General features: G+C 43.2%; 1 protein-coding gene across 6 annotated transcripts in view; it reads left to right on the forward strand.

Moving 5' to 3' along the window:
• The window catches only part of MYO9B (myosin IXB), a 201,472-nt gene that overhangs the window by 35,299 nt on the left and 145,976 nt on the right, over positions 1-20,197 (forward strand). For all 6 annotated transcript variants that reach the window (XM_040321203.1, XM_040321187.1, XM_040321208.1 and 3 more), the window contains exon 2: positions 18,876-19,757. In XM_040321203.1, coding sequence (XP_040177137.1) covers positions 18,930-19,757 — 828 coding nt within the window. In that variant the 5' untranslated portion in view covers positions 18,876-18,929. The remainder of the gene's footprint in view (positions 1-18,875; positions 19,758-20,197) is intronic.

The following is a 20,197-nucleotide window of genomic DNA, read 5'->3' on the forward strand; positions in this document are numbered from 1 at the left end:
AAGAAGCCGAACTGCGAGTCGGCTCTATACGGCGCCTGCGCACCGATGTTCAGCTTCTTTCGGCAACTCGCGACGGGGGGTAGTTTTTGAGCTGCGGGGGGGGGGGGGTAGAGGCTAGAGAGGTTTACCTGTGGATAGAAAGGGAGATGGTGACTGGTGAACTGGGGGGGGGGGGTTCCTGCACCTATTCTGATAGTGGGGGGGGGGGAATAGCCCTGGATATAAGATCAGCAGAGCTTGGAGCTGGTACATGTCCACTTTAACTCGCTTCTGTTAGCCCTGCCCACTCGGCTCTTTTGCACCAGTTCTCCTCTCCCTGACAGGACGTGGAGCTGTGTGTTTACACACACAGCTCTACGTCCATGCTCTGTGATGAGCAATCGCGGGTGCCTGTCGGCCACCGGGCACGCGCACCCTGTGATGCGGCGAGCACGTGCGTACGCCTCCGGTGGCGCGCTCTCGCTTTAACCCCAGGAATATAAGGACGTCATATGACGTCCACCCGGAGGGAGGGAGGGAGGGTGCCTGCCTGCCGCTGTCATTTTACTATATGTTAATGATTTACAACCCCTGGACATTAGATTATTAAACAAGATGGCAATAAAATTAGACAATACTCTTTGCTTCAATCAAAAGAAATGTAATGAGAAATAATATAATGTGTAAAGAAAAAAAAAAAATACCATTAAGTTTTTATTGGTCTTTTTTTTTATTTATTTTTTTTTTTTTTTTTTTGCCGATACCAATTACCGATACCTGCCATACCTTTTTGGTTTACACGTCGGTGGTACAAAGCATTGAAAAGTTATTTTAGAAATGAAAAAAACATTTTTTTTTTCTTCTTTAACCTTTTCCCATCAGCGCTAAAGCAGAATGATGGGTACAGTGTGGACCTACATTGCTGTGAGGCCAACAATAGACGTTCTTCCCTTTGCATGCCCCCAGTGAGGCACGCGCGGCGCGCTCTGTGATCACCAAGTCAATGAGACTCGGGTGATCGGAGTAAGGGGCGGATCCCAGCCCCTTACCACGTGATCAGCTGTCAGACAATGACAGCTGATCACGCGATGTCAACAGAAGATTGGTAATCCATTTTTTTTTTTTCTCTCTTGGCGCAAGGAGAAAAAATAGCCAATCGCCGTCTCCTGTTAAAGGGACGTCGGTCCCGAAGAGGAAGAGACGCAGCCACCTTACCTGTGCCCACCGGTGCGCCTGCCAGTGCCAACCAGTGCATATCGGCACCACCAATCTGTGCCATCTAGCAGGTGCTGCCCATCGGTCTCGCCTACCAGTGCCCACCAGTGCTGCCTAATAATGCCCATCAGCGAAGCCCCATTGGCGTCCATTAATGAATGAGAAAAATTACCTGTTTGCAAAATTTTATAACAAAATATAAAACTTTTTTTTTATTTTTTTATTTTTTTTGTCTTTTAAAAAAAAAAAAATGGAAAAAATTTAAAACAAAGTGGTGATCGAATACCACCAAAAGAAAGCGCTATATGTGAGATTTTTTTTTTATATAAATATTTAATCTGTGTACAGTATTGCCTGACCACACAATTGTCTTTCAAATAATGACAGCGATGAAAGCTGAAAATTGGTCTGGGCAGGAAGGGGGTTTAAGTGCCCAGTAAGCAAGTGGTTCATTTTGCATGGGTTTTTTTTTTTTTTTTCAATGTGAAACGTGTAAGTATATGTTAAAGGTATATAAATATATTATTGACCAAAGCAGTCTAAAAAAAGTTTTATTAATGGTTTAAAAAATAGAAGTAAATAACAAAGAACAATCGTCAGGAAAATATTAAATGGAGAAGGAAATTAAGGAGTTAATAAGGCTGGTTAGATTAAATTAAGGGTTAATAGGGGCTAAACAGAGGAACAATTTAATAAAAAAAAAATATATATATATTTTTTTTTATTGGCAAGGTGGCTTTACCGTGAAAAAGTATGTTGGTATAGGGGTGAGTGGCGTTTCCTTGTCACCTCCTGGGTAAGACACTCTACTCAGGTGACAGTACAATTAAAGGGGTTGTAAAGGTTCGTTTTTTATTTTCTAAATAGGTTACTTTAAGCTAGTGCATTGTGGGTTCACTTATCTTTTCCTTCGATTTCTCTTCTAAATGCTTTTTTGTCTGAATTTCTCACTTCCTGTTCCTCCTCCAGTAAGATGTTCAGTAAGCTGTTCTAAATGACTTTCCACCGCTCAGATAATGGTGGAAAGCTTACTGAGGAGAAACGGAAAGTGAGAAATTCAGACAAAGAAAAACATTTTAGAAGGATAATCGAAGGAAAAGGTAAGTGAACCAACAATGCACTAGCTTAAAGCGGAGGTTCACCCTAAAAAAACATCTACAGTATGCTTTTTTTTTTTTTTTCTTTTTCTTTTCCATACATACCGTTTTATTTCCACACACACATGTCCCCCCCCCCCCCCCCCGAGTTCTGGCTCGCGGAAGTGGGCGTTCCTATTTAGAGGTAAGAGCTGACTGCGCAGGCGCCATATAGAGCCGATTCGCAGGTCGGCTAGTTACGGAAAACTGGTGACGCGCCTTATGCGCCAGCAGAAGTTTTTCACCAGACGTCAATCATCTAGCCTCTGAATAGGAACTCCCGCGGGAGCCAGAAGCCGGGGGGAAAATAACAATAAAACTGTATGTACGGCAAAAAAAAACAGCATACTGTAGATGTCGGAAGTATGCTGGATGTAATGGTATATAATTGTTTTAGGGTGAACCTCCGCTTTAAAGGAACCTTTTTAGAAAATAAAAGACAAACCTTTACAACCTCTTTAACCAAGTAACAAGCAATGAGATATGTCGGTGTGAAATTGGTGTATTTAACCACTAGCCGACCGCGCACCGTCATTATACGGCGGCAGGTCGGCTCTTCTGGGCGAGAGCCCGTAGCTATACGGCGGCTCTTCGAGCCGCCACTAGGGGGCGCGTGCGCGCCGCCGGAGGCGCACGCCCCCGCTTGCCCCGACTCGCAGGCGTGATCGCCGCCGGGCACACGCGATCGCTCGTTACAGAGCGGGGACCGGGAGCTGTGTGTGTAAACACACAGCTCTCGGTCCTGTCGGGGGGAAATGCTGATCTTCTGTTCATACAAAGTATGAACAGAGGATCAGTGTTTCCCCTAGTAAGGCCACACCCCCCCCCCCCACAGTAAGAACACACAGGGACATACTTAACCCCTTCACTGCCAGTGGCATTTTTATAGTAATCCAATGCATTTTTATAGCACGGATCGCTATAAAAATGCCAATGGTCCAAAAAATGTGTCAAAAGTGTCCGAAGTGTCCGCCATAATGTCGCAGTACCGAAAAAAAATCGCTGATCGCCGCCATTACTAGTAAAAAAATATATTAATAAAAATACCATAAAAATACCCCCTATTTTGTAAACGCTATAACTTGCGCAAACCAATCAATAAACGCTTATTGCGATTTTTTTTTTTTTTTTTTTACGAAAAATATGTAGACGAATACGTATCGGCCTAAACTGAGGAAAAAAAATGTTTTTTTTATATATTTTTTGGGGGATATTTATTATAGCAAAAAGTAAAAAATATTCATTTTTTTCAAAATCGTCGCTCTATTTTTGTTTATAGCGCAAAAAATAAACGCAGAGGTGATCAAATACCACCAAAAGAAAGCTCTATTTGTGGGGAAAAAAAGGACGCCAATTTTGTTTGGGAGCCACGTCGCACGACCGCGCAATTGTCAGTTAAAGCGGCGCAGTCTCGAATCGCAAAAAGTCTTCTGGTCTTTGGGCAGCAATATGGTCCGGGGGTTAAGTGGTTAAAGAGGTTCTCGCCATATATCCTATACCAAAAAGGTGTATGTATTTAGTGCTCTATTACGTATTTGATTACAAAATTGTGTATAGGTTCCTTTCGGTACCGTGAAAGTAAAAAAATATGAAACTCGAGATACAAAATAAGAAAATTGCATCCAAAAAATTCATCACCAAAATTTATCAGAAAAAAATCATCCTAACTGTTCCTCGCAGAAAAGATAAATGTGCTAAAAAAAATGTAATTTTAAAAAATATTTTGTGCAATACGGCACTGCCTTAGTTTTAACTGACATGTGACATTGTACACAAAAAAATAGAGATTTCTTTTTGGTGGTATTTGATCACCTACCTCTGCGTTTTTTATTTATTTTTTGTGTTCTAAAGAAAAAAAATTATCAGTTTACGTCAATATGTATTCTACATATTTTTGGTAAGTAAAAATCCCGATAAGTGTATTGATTGGTTTGCCTCCCTCTCTCCCTCTCCCCTTTTTTTTTCCTTTTGCCTGACTGTGTCGGACACCTAACTGACATTTTTAAACTTTTTTGGAAACCAGTGACATTAGTTCTCAGTGCTAAAAATATGCACTGACATTGTACTAATGACACTGGCAGTGAAGGGGTTCAATGTGTTCCCAGTTTGTGTTTTCTAGCTGTATGGGGGATACTGTGGAAACGCACAGATCCGTCTTGCTGCTTTGCAGGAACACAGATCTCTGTGTCATCCCCTGACAGAACGGAGATCTGCCTTGTTTTCTTCGGCAGATCCCCGTTCTGTCTCTAAGGGGAACGATTGCTGGTGGAAATCAAGTCTGCTGATTGGCTTCCCCGCTGGCCAATTGATGAACATTGCCTTTTTTTTATTTTTTATTACAGCTGTGAGCCGCACAACTGCCCTGCCCTGCCCTTGTTACATGAATTGTAGAAATGCTGGATTAAGATCGTGTCTGGGGTTGAATCGAGGTCACAATCTTTTAACGATTGATCATGCAGCTATAATTCATGCCCCTTGAAATTTTCCACATTTTGTCATGTTACAACTGTAAGTGTATTTTATTGGGATTTTATGTCATAGACCAACACAAAGTGGCACATAATTGTGAAGTAGGAGGACAACTGGGCGTATTTTATTTAAATCAAGTCAGTTTAAATCGCTAGTAAAAGGCTTGTTTGAAATCCTAATTTTTAAAGAGCAGCTGTCATCTCTGCCCTGTAGCGGCTCCTCCTCTGACCTGCTGTTGACTCGGACAGATTGCAAAGCTGGAGACATACCCAAAAAGGCTTGCAGCTGTAATTGCAGAGAAAGGTGGTTCTACAAAGTATTGACCCCGGGGGGCTGAATACAAATGTACACCACACTTTTGTAAAACATTTTGAAAATCATTTATCATTTTCCTTCCACTTGACAATTATGTGCCACTTTGTTGGTCTTGCTCTCGCATAAAATCCCAATAAAATACATTTGCGTTTTTAGTTGTAACATCACAAAATGTTGAAAATTTCAAGGCATATAAATACTTTTTCCAGGCACTGTATAGCAGCAAATTGTCAGCAAATGTGCCCAGAATTGCCGGCATGTTTAAAATTATTAGGTCTGCAACTAACGATTATTTTCATAATCCATTAGTTGGCCGATTTTATTGTTTCGATTAATCAGTTCATTACCTTTTTTAAAAAGAAAGTGTGGTGTACAATTTAGTTAATATGTAAAGTTTAAAAAAAGCAAGTTATTCTTAAATATTTCTGCAGTGGTACATATAAATAACCAATTCTATGGTTAGGGAGCAAAATCTCAAATCCCACTCTGAGAATAACAGATTAGATATACTGTATATACTATTAGAGGGTGAATCTGGTAAATATCATATAGTGTTATTAGAAATGGTAAAAAAACTTCTTGGTCAAAGGAATTTTCAGACAGTGTATGTGGTTTTCGTTCAGAAATGACATTCATTTTAAAACCATGTTTTAAAAGCAAGTGAAAAGTACAATAAATTTTCGTATTGATATTCTCGTCTGAAAATTGATCCATCTGGCCAGCATAAGGCTCGGTACACAACTATGCAGTTTGCTTTTGGTCTGTTTCTGCAGTGTATTTTGCTGTGCGTTTTGATTATTGCGCACGTGATTTTGCTGCGATTTGCCCATTTGCATTTTTTATGCGCTTTTTTTTTTCCCCCCCAATTTGTTGGGCAGATTAAAAAACATTTTTGCTCTGAAAAAAACCCTTGATCCTTTCCAAATAACGCAGCAGCTGAAAAAAGCATAGATGTGAACGTGTCCCATAGGAAACCATGTAAATGAGCTGTAGTGCGTTTCTGCTACAAAAAAACGCATAGGTGTGAAGCAGGGTTAAGACATTTAGCAACATAATGGGGTTAAAAAAAGGCACTTTATAGTACAGAAAGAGCAAAAAATCGCTAATGTAAGGGGTTCGTTTGATTTATTTATTTTCGTCTAACAGTGACAGTAATATTTACAGTAGCGATTATTTGCTGTTATTGTACTATAAAGAGAAAATTTTCGTTTTTTTAACCCCATTATGTTACTGGACGATTTTAATGGATTTATGAAAATAGTAATCAAATTAATTTCATAATCGATTTAATTGTCGAATAATCGATTTTAGTTGTTTCAGCCCTAAAAAATATTCAGCAGTTATCCATCATTAACCACTTTAATACTGGGCATTTTCACCCCCTTCCTGCCCAGACCAATTTTCAGCTTTCAGCGCTGTTGCACTTTGACAATTGCGCGGTCATGCAACACTCTACCCATTTGAAATTTTGATAATTTTTCCCTCACAATTAGAGCTTTCTTTTGGTGGTATTTGATGTGATTGGTAGGGAACGGGTTAACACTAGGGGGGCAAGTAAGGGGTTAACTGGGTATCCTATGGAGTGAATCTAACTGTAGGGGACTCACAAGGGCAGGAGACCGACCTGTGTTCCTTTTGTACTGGGAACACCGCTACTTCACTGCTCCAAAGATGTGGCTTGCAGGACTTTTGGAGCGGTCCTGCTAGTGCTGAAGACTGCAGGGCAGGATTTTTTCAGGCATTATTTAGGTCGCTATTTTTAGCGCTAAAACACCTGAAAAACTCCTTGGTGTGAAAGGGGCCTTAAAGTTGGCAAAATTCCTATAATACTGTGTAACAATAAAGACAAAAAATTCTACAGTTAACACCATGTGGTGATGAACTAAAAATTCATAAAGTATAATTATATTTAAAATACATATCTGAAGTAACACCATGTGATAGTGAAAATAAAAAATAAATACAATTCCATAAACATAATGAAACGGGTGAAAACATCCAATAAAGAGTGCATAAAAGAAATTCCAAGTCATTCATTCGGTGACCAATCTTCTATGATACAAAGCTGAAAATTCTTCCAACATATGCATTATCTGCAAGAAAAAAGCCTATACATTTTTTAATTTAAAATACTTCATTACATTTGTCACTATTTTTAAGTGGCAGCTCTATGTTTAGAGGACTGTACATGAGCGCAGTGGTGGTATTACACGCTTAGGTGCGCTAGACTTGCTAAACCAACAGTTGATTTTAATATTTCAGTTGAAATGATATTAAATTAATATTTAAAGTGTTTGTTTCTAAACCCACAATGGTAAAATTGGCCTGTATATGCCTTAAAGCATCTTTTCTTTTCTTTTCCTTTCTTTCTTCTTCTTTCTTTCTTTCCTTCCAAGAAGGAAAAAAAAAACCTATGTATTGTGTTAAAGGTCTGTTTTGATCCTGTAATTTCTGATCTGCCCCTTCTTCCATAGTCCCCAAACCATATGCTGATAGAACAGAGCCTTGGGGGCAAGCTGCACATGCTCAGTTGGGTGTGTATTGCTAGAATTGTGGTTGTGTGTGTTTTTTTTTTTCTTGGGAGGGTGCATGGGATCAGCACTGGGCCAATCGGCAATGTCCACACAGGGTCAGGGGTCCTGCAGAGTCACAAGGCTGTTCTAACTGCTGATGAGAAAAGGTATTTAGCAGTTTACAAATACTAAAACTATTGCATTTCTATGTTCTGTGGGAGACCAGATCTAGTGAATGCAGGGTCCTAGTTTTTGTAACCTTGAAGCACATGTCTCGTGGTCCTCTCCAGTAATAATTGCAGTGTTATTGTCCATTGAAGCATTATAAAAATACAGACATCCTAAGCTAAGTATAAACATGTGATGTTTATGTGTAATTAGGATTTTCTTTCTGGGCTGTTGCTGTTTTATGATGCAGATTTGATCCAGATTATATAGCCATTTGTATATTGCTTTGTTTGGAATATCAGTTCAAATCTTAATCTGGCTATGCACGTGGCAGTTTGATAAAGCAACTAACCTTTTGATTTTCCTGTCTAAATTGCATAACCGTTATCATTTAGGATTTTTATAGCACCAACAGTTTTACACAGTGCTTTACAGCATGAGGGTGGATGGTACAATTACAAAAAGTTTTAATACAGTAGGAATCAGAGGGCCACCACTTGTTAGCACTTACATTCTAAGAGGGAGAGTCAAGAGATGCAAAAGGTAATAACTGTGGGGGATGAGCTGTCAAGAGGAAAAATCTGGGACTTACCCCAATGAATTTTTAGCCCGGAAAAAGTCCCAAACCGTTCGATTGTCTGGAGAGCCACGTGTAGAGAGGGGCTCAAGTCCGCCAGGTATAATAGTGTGTCGTCCGCATACATGCTGATCTTTTCAGTCAGAGTGCCAGAACTCGGTCCCCTGATCTCCGGGTTAGCTCGAACGGACATGGCTAAGGCTCCGCGGCCAAGGCATATAGTAGTGGTGAAAGAGGGCAGCCCTGGCTTGTGCCTCTGCTGAGGTCAAACAGTCGAGACGGCCAGCCATTGGCCACCACCCTGGCTGTGGGTGCCCTATACAGCAGTTGGACCCACTTGATGAACCGTGGTCCAAAGCCATATCCCTCCAAGCAGCTCCAGAGATACCCCCACTCCACCAAATCAAACGTCTTTGCCGTATGTAATGTCACCACCACCCACGACCCAACTTCAGTGTGTGTAGCTTGCAAGTTGATGTACAGTTTGCGTAAATTAAAGGAAGTGTTACGGCCCGGCATGAAGCCTGCTTGTTCTGCGTGTTTGAGGGACAGAATGACTTGATTTAGTCTAAGGGACAGCACCTTGGCCAGTATTTTTATATCAACTTGTAGTAGAGAAATGGGGCGGTACGACTCGGAGTAGCCCGAGTCCTTCCCAGGTTTGGGGATAAGGACTATCGTCGCTTCCCGCATAGAGGGGGGCAGGGTAAAGGTTTCAAATAGGTGATTAAATAGTGCAAGCAGTTTGGGAGTTTGTAGGCCACTAATTTGAGAGTAAAATTCCACACGGAGACCGTCGGAGCCCGGGGATTTGGATCTAGCGAAACTGGCGATTGCAGTATCTATTTATTTCGTGGTAAGGGGTGTCTCAAGTGAGTCTACCTGATCCTTCGTCAATTGGGGGAAGGTGATGCTGTGAAGAAAAGCAGTCTGTAGGTCCGTCGGGTCAGTCACTGTCGTTTTATATAGGTCTGCAAAAAAGTCCCTGAATTTAGAGGTTACACTACTTGGGTCTGTAATTTGTCTCCATGGAGGGTGATGACAACTGGGGGTCTGTCCTCACTATGCACAAGGTATGCTAGGAGCTTGCCCGCCTTTTCCCCATATTCAAAGAGTTTTTGTTTAGTAAAAAAGAGCTTTTGACGAGCCTTTGTAAACTGTAGTTGGGTTACCACTCTAGTCTGCATTTTAAGTTGGGCCGCCACTGCCACGGTGGGATTGGCAGCATTTTCTCTTTCAGTGGAGTCTAGCTCCATCACCGCCCTGTCAAACGCACCAGCGGAGTCAGTTTCAATTTTGTTTATGCGTGATATCAGGGTAGTACGGGCTTACATTTTAAATGAATCCCAGACTGCAGCAACAGAAGCCGTGTGGTCATTTTCCAGAAAATATTGCTTCCATTGGGCGATGAGCTCATCATCCTCCGGGAGAAGCGTGAGCCAGAACGGGTTCAGCCACCACAGCCTCTGCGGCTTCTCAATAGGGATACTAAGGGTGGTCCAATATGGACTGTGGTCACAGTAGCCTGGGGCAAAACACAGTTTCCAGGACCCTCGGTGCCAGGGTGTGAGACACAAGGATAAAATTTATGCGGGACATGGAGTTGTGAGCAGAGGAGAAACAGGAGTAGGCTCGAGTATGTGGGAAGTTGTGTCGCCACGTGTCTATAAGGTGGAGGTGGAGATGAGTTTAGAGAATTTAGTCGCATCAGCACTACTGCCCGATGCCTGTGTCGTTTGGAGTCTGTCAAGGGCCGGACATAGTGTAGTGTTGAAATCGCCTAACCATATTGCCTGTACTGAGGGGTTACGAGACATAAAGGTAAAGCCTTCCAGAACCACTGTTGTGCTAAATGGAGGAGGTATGTAGAAAGCCATGAGAAGGAACGGCTCACCGTATAACTTAGCATGGAGAAATACATATCGACCGTTGGGGTCAGTGAGGAGCTCACAGAGTTCAAAATGCACCGATTTGGCGATCAATACAGAAACACCCCTGGCATAAGATGTGAGTGGAGTGATATACGCCCACCGAACCCAAGGATGGCGAAGGGCCATTTTGAAGTCTGCCCTCGACGTGCGTCTCAACCAGCACCACCACGTCTGCACGTTGTTTTTTAAGGAATGCAAGGGCAGCCGAGCGTTTGATTTTATCGCGCAAGCCCCGAACATTCCACGTGAGGAATTTTATAGTTGCCATAGTGCTGGACATGGATTAAATGGTACGTGTAAGTGTAGGGATGTTGGCGCTGCCTGGGTAGACACCTGTCCACTGAGCACCCTATGGGTGGTCTGCCTGCTAGAGGCGGTAGATACAAGATGTCAGGTGACCCCAATATGAGTGGTGCAGTCCCTTGTCAACTGGGTAGGGCCGTAGGTAGATATGGGCCCCAATGACCTATTGGGATTGCTACAGGCGGGCACTGTGTTCTGGTAGCTGAGCTGCAGCTCTCTAGTGCTGTGTGGAATGTGTAGCCATATGTACAGAAATGTGCACTCTGCAGAACGGTATAGTACCAGTCAGTGAAGTATATGGTATACCCTTGGATCACAGGGTATATTGCTGAATGACAGACAGAGGACTCTGCCTCTAAAAAGCAACCCTATCAATCACATAGACAGAAAATAAATAAATAAAAGTAAATAAATGGATAAAGCAGGTGCCTAGACAGCTGCCCTCTATAAAGAAACCCCTGTGGGGAAAAAACCTTATACATAAAACATATAACTTAATCCGGCACCTAGAAGCAATTGATGCTAAATTGCAGATATCTATATTGGAAGATACAACATAAGTCCATGCAGTATGATATAAGTTCCGGCTGCAGTGCTACTGTATGGGCTGCTGCCCCCTGTAGGAGAGAAACCTACACCAATGATGCATTAACTGCTATGATAATCAACAGGACACCAAAGTGTCAGATGCAGTAAATAAATGGACAATGTCTGAGATTCTTAATTTAAGGAAGAACGTTTTTGCATCTGTAGTTCATCCGTAGCCCCTAGGTCATATTTCATGCGAGTAACACGAACATAAAGATGATATTGGTGAAGCTGTAGGAGTCCAGTTGGTAAGTTGGGTGTAGAAAGGGTGCTCCTAAAACACAATGCGGTGTGGTCCCGGTGCTCCCCTAAGGATTCCCCACTCACCAGATAGAAGCCCCCGCTTGGGGTAACGTGCAGATATCAGGTACTCCAGTAGTTGTTGCTCCGCTCTGATGCTCACTCCTTCCCCCAAACTGGATGTCTCGCTGGACATGGATTATAACCTCGCCTCAATAAAACACGTATCCTAAGGTCTAGTGGAAAATATAAAACGTAACAGACCTGAAATGCATTGAACACTGTTACAGTTACACATACACATACACATACACATACACACACACACACACACACACACATTGTGTATATACATATATATATATATATATATATATATATATATATATATATATATATATATATATATATATATATACATACATACATACATACATACATACATACATACATACATACATACATACATACATACATACATACATACATACATTCTTCCCTGAACAGTTTCTGAGACACTGTATGCACACTTAAAGATTGGAAAAATAACTGTTTTACAATCCCCTCCCTGCCTTACACCCACCCCAACTTGTGCAGGCATGAACCCTTAACAACTCTGTACCGCCATCTGGGAACAACATTAGCTGCACATATAAGGAGAAAATGAGGAACAGTCTTGGCAACTGGGTCAGGTAGTGGTTCCGAGTCCGCCACCATATGGAATGATGACGGGGCCCTGTAGTGTGCCCCAGCAAGTTGGCATGGGGAAAAAAAGCAGAAAGACCCAGTTTCTCTGTTCATCCGCATAGTCCGGTTCCCAGCGACTAGTGGGGCGTAAATTCGCTGCACTGTGCATGCAGCTTGTAGGACCAACGTGCCCCTGTAGCTCTGTGTAACAAATAAGTTGAGTATGAAAAAGACCCCCATGGGGGGGTAACGATATGTAGTAAGTCGACTCAAGATATAAAGGGAGGAAAAAAAATATATATTCATGCCAATGTGTGACATAGGTCAGGGTAGCGGTGCAATAAGGATTTAAGGCAGGTCAAGTAGCAGTAAAAACAAAAGTGTCTCTCCGTGTGGCTCACCTGGTGAACGGTCAGTCAGCTCCTCCATGTTCAGGCCTGCGCTCCAGCCAGGAGATGACCTCCTCAGGATCCTCGAACGATACGCGACCATCGTGCTCCACCCGCAGACGTGCAGGGAAAAGCATAGAATACTTCAGGTGACGGCTGCGCAGCCTGCGTTGGGCCTCCATGAAGCTCTGCCGGCGTTTCTGTATCTCGGCCGAGAAGTCAGGGAATATTGCCACTTTGATGTTTCCTACTGGGATGTTGCCCTTCTCTCTCGCCAGCTGCAGCGCAGCATCCCGGTCTTTGTAGTTCAGGAATTTTGCAATGAAGGTACGGGGTGGAGCTCCCTGAGGGGGAGGTTTAGCAGGCATCCTATGAGCCCTCTCTACCACCAGCATGGGGGAGAAGGCCTCCCGGCCATATGTGGTTACCAGGAGCTGCTCCAGGAACAACATCGGGTCCCTCCCTTACGTAACCCTCAGGGAGACCAATGAATCAGAGATTGCATCTCCTGAGGCGATTCTCCATGTCATCTTGCTTGCCGATCAGCTGGTTAATCTGCCTCTGCATATGGTCAGATCCGGCCTGTAGTGGCGGCAAGACGCCTTCACCGTGCTGATGCGAGTTTCCGTTACCCGGTTTCTGAAAGTTTCTGAAAATCCTGCCTAATCAAAGAAATGTCTACCTTGACCTCTTCAATCTGGGCAGTGAGGGAGGTCCTGCAGAGAGTAATCGCCTCCAGCAGTTTATCCGTGTCTCCTTGCCCACCTCCCGTCTTCTCAGCGCCGCCACCCCCCCCTCAGCCTCCTCTCCCTCATTTCGGCGGTACTGTGCAAGCTTTGCCACGGTAGATTTTTGGCTCTTTGGTGGGGACATGGTATCAGGTGTGATGGGTGGCTACCAGGTTCAGTATGCTAAGAAGGCCTCCAGGCCGTTAACGGGGACAAGGCCCAGTGCTGGATCAGGGGTACCAGAACTGCCGCAGACCTCCGCGCACAGACCAAAGTCGCAGTCTCTCCCAAAAACGGCCTCCGTGTGGGAAGACCGCAGCCCCGCTCGGGCCACCGGGTGGTTGGAAGTCGGAGGCCAGGTGTGGAGTGAGGAGGGCCCCCAGGCCGGCGTCAGGGCTTGGTGCTGAGGCAGAGAGGAGTACCAAGATGGCCGCTGACCTCCGTGAGCAGGCCGTAGCCGCGGTCTTGCCTAAATGCGGCCGCTGTGCGCGGGGGGGTGGAACGCTGCTCCGATCGGAGCACCTGGTTGCTGAGGGTCAGCGGAGGCCTGGTGTGGCGTGGGGAGTGTCTCTTGTCCGGTGGCAGGGATCGGGCCCAGCGCTGGGCGCGGAGGGGTGCCTATGATGGCCGCGGACCTCCGCAAGTAGGCCAAAGCCGCCGACTTTCCCGATCTCGGCCGCCGCTCTGCCCGGGCCGCTGGAGGGCAGGGGAGGTCAGGCAGGACACGGAGGGGGACCCCAGGCTGGCGGCAGATACTGAAGGGAAGATTAGCAGAGTCCAGGATTAATGGAAAATGAGTAATGGACGGAGCCTATGGTGCACGTGTCCTACTCCATGCTGCGTCAGGCCACGCCCCTCATCGGCGCCCGCTTTTCTGCAAATATCTTCTTGACCGTGTAGGTTAAGAAGATATTGCAAGCACCTACAGGTAAGCCTTAATGAAGGCTTACCTGTAGGTGCAAGTGGGCAGAGAGAGTATACAAACACTTTAAGGATTTGTCACTAAGGAGCATTCATCATGTGCTACACATTTAAAGCTATTTAATTAACATTTGGCTTTTTGGATGCTTTTAAATTTAATTCAGACATATGACCTCAGTATGACCCGACAATGATTCTGCCTGGCAGGATATGTTTAGTGTCTGATGTGGAACAAGAATTATTTCCTGACACAGGGCTCCTGTTGAGTTGCAGGTTAGCGTCGGTTATGGCCAGCGTGAGGCAAAGCAGAAAGTTCTGTATTTTTATTGTGTATTGAAAGTACTGTATGAATGCCATCAGTGCAAATCTAGGAAATAAGCATAACACAAATACTAACTTTCGTTTTTTTTTCCTTATTTTATTTTTTTGCCAAATAGATGTTCGTATGTACCGTACCTTGCTGCAGCCCTGCTGCAACTTCTGTAGGCTCATACACTGGCCATGTGGGGCTTCCATAGTAGGACTTTGTAACTGTTACAAGGTTCAGTCCTCCAAACATTGTCCTCTAGTACAGTGGTCATCAACCCCGTCCTCAGGGCCCACTAACAGGCCAGGTTTGCAAGATAACTGAAATGCATCACAGGTGATATCATTTGCTGCTCAGTGATTGCAGTATTCTAGTCTGCATCTCCCTAAGGCTGGGTTCACACTACTACACTACTTTCATCCTACTTTGCTCTGCTACATTGGTCCTACATTGATCCTACATTGGTCCTACATCCATCCTACTTTCATGAACAGGATACTACTTTGGTCCGACTTAAATGATATTCAATGGGCCTGAAGTAGGATCAATGTAGGACCAAAAGTAGTACAGGGAGCATTTTCAAAGTCGGACCGACTTGTGTAGGACGCTACAAGACGCTCTCATAGGGAAACATTGAACACAGAGCAAAGTAGGATGAAAGTAGTGTAGTAGTGTGAACCCAGCCTAAGGCCTAAGGACCGCCTCCTGCACATATACGTCGGCAGAATGGCACGGCTGGGCACAAGCACGTACAGGTACGACCTCTTAAGTGCCCAGCCGTGGTTCGGAGCTGCGGGACCCGATCGCCGCTTGAGCCCCGCGATCGGTCCCTGGAGCTGAAGAACGGGGAGAGCTGTGTGTAAACACAGCTTCCCCGTTCTTCACTGTGGCGCCGTCATTGATCGTGTGTTCCCTTTTATAGGGAAACACAATCAATGACCTCACACCTACAGCCACACCCCCTTACAGTTAAAAACATGAGGTCACACTTAACCCCTTCAGCGCCCCCTTGTGGTTAACTCCCCAACTGCAATTGTCATTTTCACAGTAAACAATGCATTTTTAATGCATTTTTTGCTGTGAAAATGACAATGGTCCCAAAAATTTGTCAAAATTGTCCGAAGTGTCCGCCATAATGTCGCAGTCACGAAAAAGGCTGATCGCCACCATTGGTAGTAAAAAATAATAAAAATGCAATAAAACTATCCCCTATTTTGTAAACGCTATACATTTTGCACAATCCAATCGATAAACGCTTATTACGATTTTTTTTTTTTTACCAAAAATGGGTAGAAAAATGCATATCGGCCTAAACTAAGGAAAATGTTTTTATATTTTTTTGGGCGATATTTATTTTAGCAAAAAGTAAAAAAAAATAGTGTTTTTTTTTTTTTTTTTTTTTTAAATTGTCGCTCTATTTTTGTTTATAGCGCAAAAAATAAAAACCGCAGAGGTGATCAAATACCACCAAAAGAAAGCTCTATCTGGCCCTTCCCTGCAGAATGAGTGTTCCTCTCAGCACAGCTTGGCAAACCTGCTTTTTAAATCCCACTGTCATGCTGTATACTAGGTTTTCTCACTAAATAGTTGATTTGCTTACTAATGTGTGAAAGTTTTAAGCTATTTAGAAATCTGCTCTGTATAAAAATAGTGGTTTTGAAGCAAATTATACCGGTATAGGTAAAAAAATAAAAAAAATTCATGTTGATATCATTACATTCAGCACTACAATTGTACACATGTCTTTAGATCTAACATCCACTATGTAGTGGAAGGGCCTCATGGGTTAGTTAAGATTGCAACCTATAACTTTGGGTCTATTATTATACATTGGGTCAAACAACTCAGTGCGCTGTTCCTTTAACCTTTTCCCCACCGCGCCATAGCGATTTTACTGCTACAGCGTGGTTGAGTTATTCCGGGACGACGTCCCTGGGACGTCGTCCCAGAATGCTTCACTCGCGCTTCACTGGGGCGCGCTCCCGGAATCATCTGTGAGCGCCGGGTCTAGAAGACCCGGCGCTTCACAGATCGCGGTAAATCGCTGCTTATAGCGGCGGTTTACCACGTGATCGCTCCGTCAAATGAGCGATCGCTTGTAAACAAACCGGCGTCATGTAATGACGCCGGTTCCTCCCTCTCCTCTCTGTACCGATCGGTACAGTGTGAGAGGAGGGGGGGGGCGGGTGGCAGCAGCTGCTGTGGCTGGATCTGTGACTATTGCAGTCACAGATCCAGCCATCCCTCCCTGCGCAATACTCTGCAATATCACCCCTACTATGTGCAATACCCCCCACTCTCTGCAATACCCCCCCACTCTCTGCAATACCCCCCCACTCTCTGCAATCCCCCCCCACACTCTGCAATACCCCCCTCCACTCTCTGCAATACCCCCCTACACTCTGCAATACCCCCCCCCCACACTCTGCAATACCCCCCCCCCCCCCCACACTCTGCAATACCCCCCCCCCACACTCTGCAATACCCCCCCCCCCCCACACTCTGCAATACCCCCCCCCCCCACACTCTGCAATACCCCCCCCCCACACTCTGCAATACCCCCCCACAATCTGCAATTTTTACAGAATTTTCGGTCTTTTTTCTTTTATAGTGCAAAAAATATAAACCGCAGAGGTGATCAAATACCACCAAAATAAAGCTCTATTTGTGTGAAAAAAAGGACAACAATTTCAGACGGGTACAATGTTGTATGACTGAGTTATTGTCATTCAAATTGTGAGAGCACAGAAAGCTGAAAATTGGTCTGGTTAGGAAGGGGGTTTAAGTGCCCAGTGGTCAAGAGGTTAAATGATACCTCATATTCAAATATATACCGAAACAGTGATTAACTTGGTACACATAACAGATGTTGGCAACATGCAGTTTACACATGAATGCATGTATAATGCATGTTTCATGTGCCCACAAAAGAAAGTGAAAAAAGTCCACTCAAACTCATGATCGACCCAATGCTGGTAATGGTGATACTAATAGTCATCATAACCGTCATGTTTACAATGATCATAATGGTGACAATAGTGATACCAGCAGGAATTGCGGGACAATCTCTACAGTTGAGACACAAAACGAGGATCTATTTCTTTGTGTCCAATGCTTAAAAAAATTAAGTTTTGGGCTGGTGTTGGTATTCATGGTAAAGAGATTGCAGATATAAAATACAGATAGTGCCATGTATATTTAGTTGGAGTCCCCTGAGAACATTGGCGCTCGAAAATCAATGCTCTGACATGGGCCTCTTGCTTCCCATAGCACAGTATAGGTCCATAATGTGATGCACAGCATCTTTGGATAATAGCGAGGGACAGAAAGAGGTGGGTCAATGTTCAGATTTTGAACCACCATGTTGGGATGTTTATTGCGGGCTGTGGTGGGGAAATTGGGAACAGCCGACAGTTATGACCGGTTCAGACTACAGTTAATACCTAGAGTGGGATAGTATCAATTCAATTATCAAAACTACCTGTTATCAGTATATTGATTTAATATATAGGTGTGATCTTTTGCTAATTAAGTGAATTATTCATTCTCATCTAAACCATTTCAGTGTTGAAGTCTCGAATCAGGTGCTTATCTACACGTATATATTAGAATTTGAATAAAAACTGTACTGCAACTATGTCTGCCCCATTGGCCAATTGTTTGAAAATGAACAATAATATTTTAGCATGTGTGGACCATGTAATTGTTGTGATTATGTAATGCCGCGTACACACAATAATTTTTCAGGTTGTAAAAAACAGTTTTTCAGGCTCTAGAAAAAAACTTTTTTTTCAACTTGATCATCAAAACGGTCTTGCCCACACACGATCGTGAAAAAAAAATATGCTCTAGCAAAGCGTGGTGACGTACTACACGTACGACGGCACTATAAAGGGGAAGTTCCATTCGGATGACACCACCCTTTGGGCTGCTTTAGCTGATTTTGTGTTTTGTAAAAGACGATTCACGCTTTTCTATCTGTAACAGCGTGATGAATGTGCTTACTCCATTACGAACAGTAGTTTTACCAGAATGAGCGCTCCCATCTCATAACTTCTGAGCATGCGCGGGTTTTTCACGTCAAAGCCCACACACGACCATTTTTTACAACCCGAAAAACGACAACGTTAAAAAATAGAGCATGTTCGGAAAAAAAATTGCCTGTTTTTTAGAACCCGAAAAATGCTCTGAAGCCCACACACGATCGTTTTTAATGACGTTTTTTACAACCCGAAAAACATTAGTCACTTAAGGGAAATCTGCCTATGTATTTGTCACATCCAGTATTTGTTTTTAAAGGGCATTACTGTATTTCATTATCTTAAAAAAAAAAAAAAAAAAAAAAAAAGTGTTTAAGATTTGTTTTGTGAATAGCCAGACACATAGTTACATTTGTTTCTTCTTTTCAGTTTGTGAATGCAGCTGTTTGATGCACGGCATGTTGGATTCAGGACAAGCGCAGAATGAGTTTAAAAAATGACCCTGAACTTGAGAAGGCGTCTTACAACCTGTACATTTATCCTCAGCTCTCTCGAGAGGACTCAAACTGTTGCACTGTTCTGGCCACAAAAGATTCATTGGCCTCAGATGTAATCAAGAATGCAGTTGTTGCTCTGGGACTTGAGACTTCCAAAACCTATGTTCTGGCCGAGGTGAAGGAGTCTGGAGGAGAGGAGTGGGTACTAGATCCCAATGACTCCCCTGTCCAAAGAGTTCTTCTCTGGCCACGTAAGGCTTTGGACAGACACCCACAGGCAGAAGGGTACTATTTTCTTTTACAAGAGAAGAACAAGGATGGGACCATTAAGTATGTCCATCTGTCCCTTGTTTCAGAAGAGGAAAAAGCCAGGATGCTTGTGGAGCGGGGCTTTCTCCCTCGCTCTCAAGAGGATTATAATGACTTGTGTAACTTGCCCAAACTAACAGAGTCTGCCATCTTGGGAAACCTTAAAACCCGTTTCCTAAAGCACAAGATCTATACATATGCAGGAAGTATACTTATAGCCATCAACCCATTCAAATTTTTACCCATTTATAATCCAAAATATGTCAAAATGTATGACAATCACCAGTTGGGCAAGCTGGAGCCTCACATTTTTGCCATTGCGGATGTGTCCTACCATACTATGTTGAAGAAGAAAGTCAACCAGTGCATAGTCATTTCTGGTGAAAGTGGCTCTGGAAAGACACAAAGTACCAATTTTCTAATACACTGTTTGACAGCACTGAGTCAGAAAGGATATGCTAGTGGTGTTGAGAGGACCATACTGGGAGCTGGACCTGTTCTTGAGGTAAAACTGTTGTATTAAAATGATAAAAATGCTTACTCCTAAACATATATTTTTATATAGATTATTCTGATTGTAAGCCATTCATATTAATTGAATCATGTTTTGTAGCCATCGGATGTAACATTCCAGCAGAAATATTTTTTTCAACACTTTTCTTTTGTCTAAATCTCATGTCTTTCTCAAAACTGTAATACTGATTTTAGTGTTTTGGGGCTACTTTTTTTTTTTTCATACAATATTCACACAACTTTCAGCCAGGATTCACACATTTAATTAAAAAATGTCTGGCTTTTAAATGAAAGCTGCCTAAATCTTGCTTAACAATAAATACATTTACACAAATTACACAAAAAAAGAAGAGTTCAAAGAATGTAAGGGCAGTAAATTATTAAACGGCAAACTGATGTGCTATGCGAGAAGGAAATGGACAAACTAACTCA

This window comes from Rana temporaria, chromosome 1 (assembly GCF_905171775.1).
Source record: "Rana temporaria chromosome 1, aRanTem1.1, whole genome shotgun sequence".
Classification (NCBI taxonomy): domain Eukaryota; kingdom Metazoa; phylum Chordata; class Amphibia; order Anura; family Ranidae; genus Rana; species Rana temporaria.